General features: G+C 44.0%; 1 protein-coding gene across 5 annotated transcripts in view; it reads right to left on the reverse strand.

Annotated features, from left to right (window-relative positions):
• The window catches only part of KLF12 (KLF transcription factor 12), a 231,328-nt gene that overhangs the window by 132,599 nt on the left and 85,010 nt on the right, over nt 1–13,719 (reverse strand). For all 5 annotated transcript variants that reach the window (XM_083610928.1, XM_083610926.1, XM_083610927.1 and 2 more), the window contains exon 2: nt 9,101–9,189. In XM_083610928.1, coding sequence (XP_083467054.1) covers nt 9,101–9,166 — 66 coding nt within the window. In that variant the 5' untranslated portion in view covers nt 9,167–9,189. The remainder of the gene's footprint in view (nt 1–9,100; nt 9,190–13,719) is intronic.

The raw sequence follows: 13,719 nt of genomic DNA on the forward strand, positions 1-13,719 counted from the left end.
CAAACAAACAAAAAACAGACCATAAAATTTGTGATATTAGCATGCAAAAATGACAAAAAAATAGTTGGGGGGGGGAGCAAGAGATGGGGCTGCGGATCCCCTGGGTACATTCTGCAGACCCCAGGGGTTCCTGGACTCCTAACTGGGAACCACTGTTCTAGGAAATAAAATCAATAACAAAGTAGTTTGTTGCAGGCAGTACATAACTTGGATAGGAAAGTTTTCAGTTCTAGTCTAACTGTTCTCTCAGAGGATAGCTCCAGTCTGACCTCTCATACTGAGCTCTAAGAAAGAAGTGTTGAGGAGCAGCAGGAAACGTTCTTCATATGTGGTGGACTTGTAAAAGGGTAAAAGAGTATTGGGAAATGATCCATAATGAATTGAAAAAAATCTTTTAAAGTACTTCCCCCCCAAAAAAAAATAGAGTCCTTTCTGTTGGAGATTATTCAGACTGAAATTCCCAGGTGTTAAATATTGTTATTTATGTATGCCACTACTGCGACCCATGTTTTGTTAGCCTCAAAATGGAAAACGAGCGAGGTCCCTACTAAAGAAGAATGGCAACTTAAACTGACAAAACATGCACAGCTTGCAGACTTAATGTATAGAATAACAGAACAGGAAAAACATACATTTAGAGAAGACTGGAAAACGTTTATTGAATATATAGGAAATAACTGTGTACAGCTGAAAACGCTGACACATTAAGATAAATTCAACAATGTAAATAAGTCTTGATGGATGCAATAATGAAATAATGAATGGCATAGTTTTTGTAAAATATGCAGGGATTTATGATATGTAAAATGAACCATGGAAAGAGAAGAAGGGGAGTCACTGATATCTTAAGGATGCAAAATGAGTATTTTAAATTGTAAAACAGAAAATTTAATAAAAATAATATACATATGAAGTTGTAAAACAGGATGCAACCTGACAATATCAGTCTAACATCAAAGAGGTAGAGAAGTCAGCTTGAGAGGTTAAAGGTACTTTGCAAGCTGTGTTGCATCCAAACTTCCAACACGCTTGCCATTGGTGTAGCTGCTCTGATGTCACAGGGGCCTTGAACTAGCAGCTGAGGCTCCTCCTATATGAGCCTGCCCATCCATTCACATCAGTGAAGAAGGCTCTCCTGTATTGGGGCTAAGTTTGGTTGCATGGCAGGCAAGGGTTTATTCTATCATCTGCCCTGGAAGATTTGCCTGGGACCCACCTTAATGATTTTTTTTGCCACCTGTTAAAAATATTGTTTTGATAGGTGCTTTCATTTGATTTGACTGGACATCATATCTGTTGCTCAGCTCACTTTTAACATGTAATCATTATTATTTTACCTTTAATATTTTGTTGGGGTATAAATAATAAATTATTATTATTATTATTATTATTATTATTATTATTATTATTATTATTATTATGTTTTGTTGGCCACCATGATAATCCACAGAGAGAAGGAATATATGTTTAACTGAAATAAATAAAAGCAAAACAAGAGGAGAGGAGAGGAAGTGCCGGAATGTTTTTTGAATTGAAATTCCCATGGTCGGTGAGCAATTTTTGTAAAATTAAACTGCCTACTCATTACAGGCTTTTGAATGACACTTCGTTGATGCAAATTGGTTGAGTGGTTTCTGAGCCTTTCAGTGGAAAGCTATTGACCACAGGGAGAAAACACTTGCTATTTATGGTTATGTGATACTTCCAAGTTCATCTAATTCTTCAAACTAGATTATGTTGTTCCCAACGTAGGTTTCAACGGCTTGTACAGAAGCACAGAAATATTACACCTCAGGTTTCACCGAAACAAGCTCTGAATTATTTATTTTAAAGCCTGGAGATTAACATATATCTTGAAGGTTCTGTTTTTAGTCCACAGTTTCACTTGCTAGCGAAATGCCAGCTGCAGCCAACCAGGAGGGACAAATATATTTCCTATTCTAAGTCTCTTTCTCTCATTGCTGCTTTGGGGTTTTCCTGTCCTGCGTTAGCTTCAGCAGTGTTTATATGAGATATTATTAACTCTCAAACCTCAGACACACATTGTAGCTCTCCGAAATAGTGCCATATTAAATCAGGCAGTCCCGTGTGCAAGATATATGTAGAATTCCACATGAAATATTTTCTCTAGAATGTTGTCATTTGCAATTTAGCAGTCTTGTGCAACCCAAAATGACCATGCATTCCAAGGACTGTGGTATTTTGATGATCTCAGAAGGGAGCAAGGCGTGACATCCATCAAAGGAATGTAATGCAGCACTGAAACGCAGCGTCAGGTTCCCCCTCCTTTTCCTGTTATATGAAAGTGTGACATTATGTCATCACGTTGTGGGTTTTCCCACGCCTGCTCTGCATTATTGGCTGGGGAGTACACGGAAAACAGCACAGGAACAGCCAACAAGATGTCTTCCATGCCCAACAATTCCCATCAGCCCCTGCCAGGATCGCAGCATAGGACACGGGTGGCGCTGTGGTCTAAACCACTGAGCCTCTTGGGTTTGCTGATCAGAAGGTCGGCGGTTCGAATCCCCACGATAGAGGGAGCTCCCGTTGCTCAGTCCCAGCTCCTGCCAACCTAGCAGTTCAAAAGCACGCCAGTGCAAGTAGATAGGTAGATACCACTGTAGCGGGAAGGTAAGCGGCGTTTCCGTGCGCTGCTCTGGTTTCCATCATGGTGTTCCGCTGTGCCAGAAGCATGCTGGTCACATGACCTGGAAAGCTGTCTGCAGACAAATGCTGGCTCCCTCGGCCTGAAAGCGAGATGAGTGCTGCACCACCTAGTCCAGGGGTCAGCAACCTTTTTCAGCCGTGGGCTGGTCCACCATCTCTCAGACCATGTGGTGGGCCGGACTATATTGTGTGTGTGGGGGGGGAGAACGAATTCCTATGCCCCACAAATAACCCACAGATGCATTTTAAATAAAAGCACACATTCTACTCATGTAAAAATACCAGGCAGACCCCACAAATAACCCAGAGATGCATTTTAAATAAAAGGACACATTCTACTCATGTAAAAACACACTGATTCCCAGACCATCCACAGGCCGGATTGAGAAGGCGATTGGGCCACATCCGGCCCCTGGGCCTTAGGTTGCCTACCCCTGCCCTAGTTGCCTTTGACTGGATTTAACCGCCCAGGGGTCCTTTACCTTTTTTATATACCTAGAGTGTACCATGTTAACTACCCTGCCATACCATGAAGCTGCACATTTTCTTTGCTCCAAATTACACGGTGACATGTGGGAACTTGACTAGGGTCTCTTATCCTCAGGGGTAACCTCGTGGTCTGTGCTATTTTGTTCTGGTCCCATTGCAATTCTCCCACTAGTCTCAGTAAATTTCAGTAGCCCCAACAAAGGCAACGGAGGTACAGTGGTACCTCTGGTTACGTACTTAATTAATTCTGCAAGTCCTTTCTTAACCTGAAACTGTTCTTAACCTGAAGCACCACTTTAGCTAATGGGTGCTGCTGCGCCGCCATGCAATTTCTGTTCTCATCCTGAAGCAAAGTTCTTAACCAGAGGTACTATTTCTCGGTTAGTGGAGTCTGTAACCTGAAGCATATGTAACCTGAAGCGTATGTAACCCGATGTACCACTGTACTCCAAGGCTGGTTGCCTGAGAACTGCATCCCAATGGAACAATCCATTCCCCTGTCAAATGGGTATATCAACATCAAAACTGGCTTCGCTCCCCTGAAGCTGTTATTAGCCCAAGGTGAAGGAGGCAACTTCTATTGCCGATTTTTGGCAGAGATGGGGAGGACTGGCCTCCCCTTCTATGCACCGAGTCCCAATTCTGATGGTGTCTCCTGTTCCTACTAAAGTGACAATAATACAACTTCAAGTGGCACAGTTTAATTTGGTCTAGAAAATACATTTCATTAAATGACTTGTGGATTACCATAGAAAATATTTGCTTCACCTGCCTTCCAGGTCACTATTCCACCAGAACTGTGATGCTGCATTTAACATCAAGGCATTGTGTATCTAATGATTATCACCCAATCACTTCAGGGTTGAGAGATACTTATTTTGAATGTCACTGAGCAGAGGGGGTTTTTTATCTGTAATTTTCACACTACTGATTATCTGCAATGAGCATAGTAAAATAAAGAAGCTACAGACACGTATTAGAAGGATTCTAAGGCTGCACCCCCCAAAAAAACATTAAAAGCACATAGCTTCCCCCAAAGAATAAAGGGAACTTGCAGAGCTACAATTCCCAACACCCTAGGCCAGCCTCTCTCAACCTGTGGGTCCCCAGATGTTGTTGAACTACAACTCCCATCACCCCTAGCTAGCAAGGCCAGAGCTCAGGGATGATGGGAGTTGTAGTCCAACAACATCTGGGGACCCACAGGTTGAGAACCGCTGCCCCAGGCAAACTACAATTCCCAGGATTCTTAGGGAGAAGCCACATCGCAACTGGGGGTTGCTTGCTTGTTTTGTTTCACTCCCAACACCCACAATTGCTAGTCTGAATGGGATGCTTGCTTCCTTTCTGTGCAATCAGGGAGGTATGGGGAGCAGCAAAGTGGGCGCAGTTGTACTGTACCGTCTTCACGTACAGTAACCAATGCTACCAATATTTTTCAGCACACATTTGGCCGTGAGTCTTTAAGCGCTAAAACTTTAGGGAGGGCATCGTTTCTTCCCCTCCTTACCAAAATTCAGCCTGGATTCCTGAGATCTCTCAGGGACCAAACTTATTTCTAAATTGCAACCGGGAGATGCCAATTTCTGGTCCAGAAGGTAGTGTGTGATGTCCAGCACAGCTTGGATAAATTCTCGGGCTGCCTTAAAGTTCTTTCCAAGGTGCCTGGAGGCTCAGCGTGGATGAGATTGCTAATACCGCATGACATTTGGCACGCCCAGTGACTTCACAAAGTCCTAATGACAGTTCTACATGTGAACGCAAGGGCCTGGTTCTGCTGCAGGATTGCCTAATTCATGCTCCCCACTAACAAAGCATGAAACCGCCATTTATCCACAAATTCCTTCTCGCTGCAAACTGCTGGGCCCCAAGACATGTGTAATAATGGCATTTTGTGGTAGTAACAAGGCACAGAGCATCACAAATGGAATGCCGGCATCTCTAAATAACAGCTTAACAACTTCTCCTTCAAGCATGAAATAAAGACGACAAAATCTGGTAGAGGGAGAGAGGTCTGAAAGATAACTTATGTGAGCAATCATCTCCACAAAGGCGGGAACAAAAACGCCAATACTGCTTAAAAGGAATATCAGTCTTTCAGTCCTTCCCGGCAGGAATGAGAAAAGCAACACCGTTTACAAAAGGCACCTAAAAAGAAAATATATATATATAACAATGCTTAAAAGCCTAACAAAGAAGAACTCAAGAGAAAATTGAAAAGTTTAACATACAAACAAGATTATTTACCACTTTTATCTGCCACAGGAGGCATATTCTCATTTTTACTTGACAAAGCACAATACAGAGTTTGCAACAACAAGCTTTGCTGCAGGGTTGTGGAACAGCTTTACAAGAGGTGTACAAAAAGGGATGAGAGCTATCCCATGATTTCATTATACATTTTTATTCACACAAGGTTTCGGTGCAGCTGTCTCCACTCACAACACTGGGATACACGGCGCAGTGCATTAAGTTACTAAGGCAGAAAGTGCAGGCGGAGAGATGATCATTTGGGGGCAAACCTATTCACTTTTTGCCACTATGGTAACATCTAGGTGCATTAGACAGCAGCTACAAAGCATGCGGCCAGCACATTTTCAATAAAGCCACACAGCAGCTTGTTTAGCCCCCAGAAAACTCGGCTCTCTACCTCTTGAAGCTTTGGACGTCGTGAACAAGTGCCACCAACCAACTGGTGCTGCTTCTTCCATAAACTACTGGTGGCACTTGCCCCTAACAACCTGAAAGGGAACTTGCCACATCTGATGAAGCAGGCATCCCTATTTTGGGGCCTCTGGTGCAAGGACAGGATGCTGCAGTAGATGGACCTTTAGTCTGATTCTGCAGGGCTCTTAGGTTCTTATGATGCACAAGTTGCATGGCCAAACATAAAAGGATCTCCCTTCAGCTACCTCCATTCAACAGTTAGAGGTTCTCTGGCAAGCATCAGATTCAAGTTTTAATTTCATCGTTATCTACCTGCTGCCCCCCGTTTCTATAGATTCTGGCCACCTATTGAGAAACCCCAGCTTAGCGACTCCATGTGAGTAAATGGAATTGTTCTGAAGCAACATAGCAGCACAACTATTTTCTAGATCCTGCCTAGATCTCTCTGGCGGAGAGGCAGTCGTAACACATAAAATCACCGAACTAAGTCATGCTTGCACTGATGGAAAGACTCTGAGCTTCCCTCACAGAGGCTTTATGCTGCCATCATAATAATCATTAGTACTACGATTACCTTTCCTTCCACTGCACAGATAGTCGTGGCTTCATTCTCTCGCTAAACCTAGTTAGAGCTCAGAGGGCCAGGGGCTGTAAATGATAGGAACTCATTCCAAATTCAAAGAGGAGCTGGCGTGTCTCGCATACTCACCCAGTCCTTGAGCTAAAACTGCTGCATAACCATGGGGGTGGGACAAGAACCGTAAAGGATGATACAGAATTGGGGGACTGGTTCTGCCCATGCAATAGAGTGAAGCAGACTGCCTCCATTAAAGCGGTAAGGAACAGGTGAATGCAGGCATTCATGTCTGAGTGCTGGACCAGAACTTTTTATCCTGATGGCCTGGACCTTTTTAAAATGTTCAGGGTGGGGACAATTGGGCTTGCCTTCAACCCATGGGATTAGAGCTACTGGGAAGGGTCTGTCATGGCCTAGAACCTTCAGGGGATTTTCTAGTCCTCTTAGTCAGTAGAGCACGAGAATTTTAATCTCAGTGTTGAGGGTTCGAGCCTCACATTGGGCAAAAAAATTCCTGCAATTTGGGTATTGGACTTGATGACCCCCATGGTCCTTTCCAACTCTACAATTCTATGAAAAACAAAACAAACAGTCATGCACTGAGCTTCTTTGATTATAGAGATATAAGGAAACACGTCCAAGCACAGTGTTCTACCAAATCACTTGGCAAGACGTGGGCCTGCTCCCACTTGCCAATGCATCCTGCAAAGGTGCTTGGGGGACAGGGCCCCGTGTTGCTCCCCATGAACTGAGGGTGTACCTTTGGGAACACTCAATGCTACCAGCTGGCTGCCCATTGTAAAGTAGGGGTGGGGAATCTGCATCAGCGTCAGGGTTGCATCTCCTTGTGAAATGCTTTCCAGCAGCAGGTGGGACCAGAAGCAAAAGTGGGAAGATTGATAGAATGGAGTCTTCCATTTTGCAGGAGGACCCAGTCCAGCCGGAAAAAGATTTCCACACATGTACACCCACCCACCCACACCTTCTTGTCTATCCTCCAAGAGGCATTATTAACAGTCCAATGATATGCAGAGCCCAGGCAAGGGTGTTTATCCTAGGAGTTTATCTCAGTGAAGACCTTACTTGGAAAATCAATACAACCCAGGTGGTTAAGAAAGCTCAACAGAGACTCCATCTCCTCAGAGTATTGCGAAAGAACGATGTCAATCAACATTTGATTATCTCCTTCTAATGGTCCACAATAGAAAGTGTCCTTTCATACTGCATCACGATGTGGTACGGTGGTTTGACATCAACTGATAGGAAGTGCCTACAGAGGGTGGTGAATACAGCACAAGATATTATGGGCTTTCCTGTGAATCTGCTGGATGAAATAGCGGAAGAACGGTGCCTCAGGAGAGTGAGGAAAATTCTCAGAGATGATTCACACCCTGGCTGGCACTTCCTTGATCTCCTGCCCTCAGGCAGAAAATACAGAAGCATGATTAGTCCCACCAACAGGGTAAAGAACAGCTTCTATCCGTGGGCTGTTGGGCTGCTGCATGAAAAGATAACAACAGGGCAACTGACTTTCGGGTTTTGGTGCGTGTGCGTCAGTAAACGAGGGGAATTAAGACTACGAGAGCTGAGTGGGGGGTGCTTGTGTAATCTCACTGTATACCAGTTGCACAACTGGAACGTGTCCAGAGGAGGGCAACCAAATGGTCAAAGGCCTGGAAACGATGCCTTATGAGGAACGGCTAAGGGAGCTGGGCATGTTTAGCCTGGAGAAGAGGAGGTTAAGGGGTGATATGATAGCCATGTTCAAATATATAAAAGGATGTCACATAGAGGAGGGAGAAAGGTTGTTTTCTGCTGCTCCAGAGAAGCGTACACGGAGCAATGGATCCAAACTGCAAGAAAGAAGATTCCACCTAAACATTAGGAAGAACTTTCTGACAGTAAGAGCTGTTCGACAGTGGAATTTGCTGCCAAGGAGTGTGGTGGAGTCTCCTTCTTTGGAGGTCTTTAAGCAGAGGCTTGACAACCATATGTCAGGAGTGCTCTGATGGTGTTTCCTGCTTGGCAGGGGGTTGGACTCGATGGCCCTTGTGGTCTCTTCCAACTCTATGATTCTATGATTCTAAGTAACAATAAAGTATTTCGATTTCAATACCTGGGGAAGGTTCCCCACTGCCTTTTAAAGGGATGATCAGTAGCTGCAAGCAAGTGGTGAAATCTTGTCTACCACCCCGATCTTCTCCACAACGGAACCACAGCAAAGCTTCCAAAGGAGCTCAAGGTTTTCCTCACACCCAGTTTGAAAACCAAGGGTTTGGCATAGGGATTACCATTGCTGTGTGCTATGGATGTTTTCAACTTCAACTTCCATCATACCTGACAATTAGTTTTGCTCGCTGAGGCTCATGGGAGTTGGACTCCAAAACAACGGGAAGGCACTACACTGGCTACCCATGGTTTAGGGTGTCGTGATGCAGCTTCCTGACTAACAGAGACGTCTTGGCCAAGTGGACTGGAGGTGCTGAGGAAATAGATGTTACCTGAGTCGACCAGGAGAAGGGAATTTACCAAAAAAAAAGTTGCCTGTCTGCGGCTGCCACTAATTGGTAGGCACCTTGCAACAAACGCTCCTCTGAAAATAGGGAGAGGAGCAAAGGGAACTCCTGTGAAGGTTTACCAACAACGTGACTAGGCAAAAAGGAAAATGAAATTGTGATGAAAGAGACTCGCACTTACGCCTTGTTCCGATTCCAGCAGCTCTGTTTTGACTCTGACTGCAGGCATCCCATCAAGCATTAACATTCTGCTTCCAATGTGTTAATGTCCTTTAAAGAGAACAAGGAAAACAAGGGTGAGCTTTGAGAAGCCATGAAATAACCAGGGCACTTAACCAATTCAAGACTTCTCGGAAGTTAGAAAAGAAAAGAAAGAAAGTCAAGCAATTCATCAACTGTGTAAGTTTAAATAAATTAGAACATATTACCAAAATATCAACACTGCTTACTTTTTGAGGTCACTTTCCTTACAAGTTACATAACCAGAGTATGTCATAATTCCACAGGAAAGAACAGAGTGTGCTATTGGGCACATCGTTCAGCTTCCGGAGCATCTCAGGTTTTCTTTCTTTAAATAGCAAGTTTCTAGCCATCATGGCTGCAAAGATGTGCTCCAAAAGGCATGGTTTAATGCCTGCTTTAATGTCTGAGAAGTGAGAAAAGTGGCTGAAATTGATTTCCTGTGATAGGGGATGGAAGTTCAGTGCCCTTCACAGCTGCACCAACAAAGCTCTGCAAACTAAATTATGCAAATAAGAGACTGTGTGGAAATTTATTAATTTGCAAAAAATAAGTTTAAAAAACAGGGTGTAAGGTTCAGCTTTCTTGTTTCAGAATTCTGAATATCTGGGAGCAGAATTTGATGCATTGGGTCCTCTTCACATACATAAAAGTTTCAATCAAATAAAAGCCATTACTTGCTTTTAGGAGGAAAAGTCATCCCTAAGGAACACAAAGAAAATGTGGGTTTAGCTAATTTCCTATCGGAGTGGTGTGTGAAGGTGGGGTGCGTGTGTGTGAACTAATAAGTGATTAGGAGTGTTCAACTAAGGTGCCCCAAAGCATGGAAAGAAATCATTCCAGAATTAATCCTCTTCCTAGAAAAAGTTTGTGTTTACTTATTGGGTCCAGATTTCACATCCTAGGGTGTCATCCAGCATCTGTGGCTTGGCCATTAGCCTAGGGTGGAGTCAAAAAGGGGGGGGGGGACCAGCGAGGCTCTCATTTCAACCACACTCAAAGCCTTTCATTTAAAATTGTTCCCTCTTTTGTGAGTTGTGAAAAGCCAACCCTGATATTCGCTGCAAGACGGCCTGATTCTACAATAAAATATCCCTGGAGCCAGACCTGCCTAGCTTAGGATCTGTCAAAGCCAAAAGCAGCCCATCAGCCATACATTATAGGCTACCATGGGCTTGGCTCCCCCTCCTCAGTTCTTCTTCTTTGCATTTACAGGCAAGAAGCAAAACTGGGAGGTTTTATTGAGCCTCCACAGGCTGGTACACATGGCTGATGTGCCCCTGGTGGGTCACCAGCTGTGCAGGTTTGCCAATCGCTGCTTACAGCCTGTAGGAAAATGAAGGATGAGCCAAGCCTGCTATTCTGCATCCCGGAGGTGGTCTTGCCCAAATGGATAAAGGGGGCCCCTCCCTGAAAGTAAGGCCAGGAGGGGGCAGAGAGATGGGAGACAAAAGAACCATTCTCAAAGCCAGCCGGCAGGTTTAATGAAGTGTTGGAATCTGATTAGAGGCTAATGTCCCTTTTAGTGCTTTGCACCAATTTACAGCTGATATACTTTAACCATCCCCCCCCCCACTGCCCCGACTGCTACGAACACATTAGTGCCTTTTCTTTTTCTTAATGCAAGCTAACCAGAACCTTTGACAGTTTTTCCAGTAATAAATCAACGGAGCCCAACTAGTTCATGTGCCATTTAACACATTTACATTTTGCTCTTGTTTCCACCTCTTTTCCTTGTCCCAAAACGTATTTGCCTCTTTGCTGCAGCGGGGAGGAAGGCCTGGCTTTTGCTCCTTACGGCAGGATTGGGTTGACATCCCTTCAAGGATTTCCTTTGCTCGGTACCAGTTTGGACAGGCAGGTAGCTGAAGGAATGCTACACATGGGCGTAGCCAGGGAGGGCAGCTGCCCCCTCCATCAAGTACAGTGGTACCTCAGGTTACAGATGCTTCAGGTTACAGACTCCGCTAACCCAGAAATAGTACCTCGGGTTAAGAACTTTGCTTCAGGATGAGAACAGAAATTGTGCGGCGGCGGCAGCGGGAGGCCCCATTAGCTAAAGTGGTACCTCAGGTTAAGAACAGTTTGAGGTTAAGAACGGACCTCCAGAACAAATTAAGTTCTTAACCTGAGGTACCACTGTAAATAAAAAAACTCAACTAAAAGTAGAAATAATCAGAATATTTGAAATCGTTGTGGCGCATTCTAGCAACACAACTGGCAACCCGACTGAGAGCTGGGCGTGTCTTCTGCAAACTGACCAATCACCTGGAAGTGCTGAAAAGGATTTCAGTAAATCCAAGAAAACTTGCTTTAGTTCAGATATTTTAAAAAATAAGATAAAAAGGTGTGTTCTTTGTAATATTGCAAAATGTTAACCACATGAAAGGTACTCCCTGGTGCTATTTTTTTATTTAACTGCATAATTTTCAAATGACTGAAGAGTTTGACAGATTTTTCTGAGAACTTGGGGTCAAAATAAAGTAATTCAAAACAACTGCTGTTTAGACATTTCATTCCGAATCTGCTAGACAGAGCCAGACAGAGGATGGTGCCAACTGGGTGCCCTGTCCCTCCCCAACATAAATCCTGGCTACGCCCATGCTACAAGAACTTTTTAAATATTTGGTTTTTAAACAGGGGGAAAATCCAGTGTCTATTTCTATCTCAACAGGAAGATAAATGACTGACACTGTCATTAAAGCAGGTTCACATAACTTGGGACCCATCAAGTCAAATGCAACTCGCTAGTCCTGTACGGCAGGCAATTCAGACTTCAGTAAACCTGGTGCATTCTGGTAACAAGTTGCATAGGCTTGGGTTCATGTTTGGCTAAATCCTGCACATTCTGGCTGCAGAGACCCTTTTCCTTTCCCCCCGGTTATTACCTAGCAGCTACAAGTACAAGAGAACGGGCGATAACTATATAATGCTCTAAAGAATGACCCACTGGCCACATGGCGCATGCAGACTTTTGGTTATACAACCAAGAACGTGGATATGTTTCTAGAAATATGATACAGAATCTAGCATCCCTCCTTTACCACAGGGTCTGCCTTCGCAGATTTCTAAAGCTGGAACGAGGTGGGCAAATGCAGTTACCCAGAACATTTTGGGTTCTCTGTTCTACAAAGTGAAAACAAAAACTTTTGCTAATGCTGTATTCTGGTTCCCTACTTGTCCAGCTACTGACTCAGGCTGATTTTCAATTGCTTGGAAGTGAATTAAGCCTCATCTTCGCTAGAAACTGTATTGGTGTGTTACAATTGTGTGTGAGAAATGGGGTGGATAGGATAGCCACAAAATGGGGGCAGGAAAGAGACTAGGATAGGGGTGTGGTTTTTTTTTGTGGGGGACTCTATTGTGTTGGTCAATAGCCAAGGATAGGAGAAGAGCTGGAGAGGAAGCACTTGTAGCAATAAGTTTAAATGGAACAACCCATATATGGCCAACACTTTGGGATCCTTTCCATAGTCACATTCTACCGTGAAAGAAAGAGAAAGAACAAGGACCTGGTGGAAAGATATGAACTGGAACACTGGCTGCATTCAGACAATAAGCCCCATTTCCTTCCATTCTGCAGTGTGGCTTTGCGGGGAAGTATGGAAGCTCTCCTGCTGCCGTTTCTGATCAACGGCAGCTAGTCATCTTATCTAAACCTGAAAAACTGTGGCTAATCAAAACATTGAGGTGTTTTTTTAAGCCAACTTCAAACTATGGATTGTGAAGCCCTCTCGTTTCAAGAAAATATAGTTAAGATTAACCACAGTTTAGCGTTCAGACATAGCGCTCAAGTGGAGTTAAGAAAAGGTTCCTGCTCTCCTTGAACTTGTGCTGGAGTAGGAGAGTGGGGAAAGGGGCCTGAGGCTTCTTGTAGCTTATTCCCATCGTGACAAGCCATGGTTCATCATAGTATCATACTTCATTGTCTGCCCCACCCAGAAAGCTGAATTAGAAAATGAAATGCAAGGCAGGGGAAATGTGGAGTACAGTGGTACCTCGGGTTACAGATGCTTCAGGTTACAGACTCCACTAACCCAGAAATAGTGCTTCAGGTTAAGAGCTTTGCTTCAGGATGAGAACAGAAATCGTGCTCCGGTGGCGCGGTGGCAGCAGGAGGCCCCATTAGCTAAAGTGGTGCTTCAGGTTAAGAACAGACCTCCAGAACGAATTAAGTACTTAACCCAAGGTACCACTGTAAAACAAATACGAGGTAATGTACACATTCCTAGAAGTTAGCGTCCAGTGGATAAATCAACCATCAACATGACAGATCCAATAGAATATGGATTCAAATGGGATCGTAGGAAAGCAGGCTATAAAGACTGGTTGAATACTAAAATCAATATATTAGGAACACTTAAATGTTGGTGCCTAGCTTATATATGCAGCTGAAAGTCACAGAATATCTTTCACCCTCACATTTTTCTCCAATTATAATGCAAAATCTGCATCGCTGAATTCTCTGATTTCTCTCAGTCACCAGCCTATCCCACCTGCTCCCCTTATATCAAACCACTTTCTGTTCTGGAAGGTTCCACAGAACTTCAGGGGCCGCAA

The sequence above is a fragment of the Podarcis filfolensis genome (assembly GCF_964270895.1).
Source record: "Podarcis filfolensis genome assembly, chromosome: 4".
Lineage (NCBI taxonomy): Eukaryota > Metazoa > Chordata > Lepidosauria > Squamata > Lacertidae > Podarcis > Podarcis filfolensis.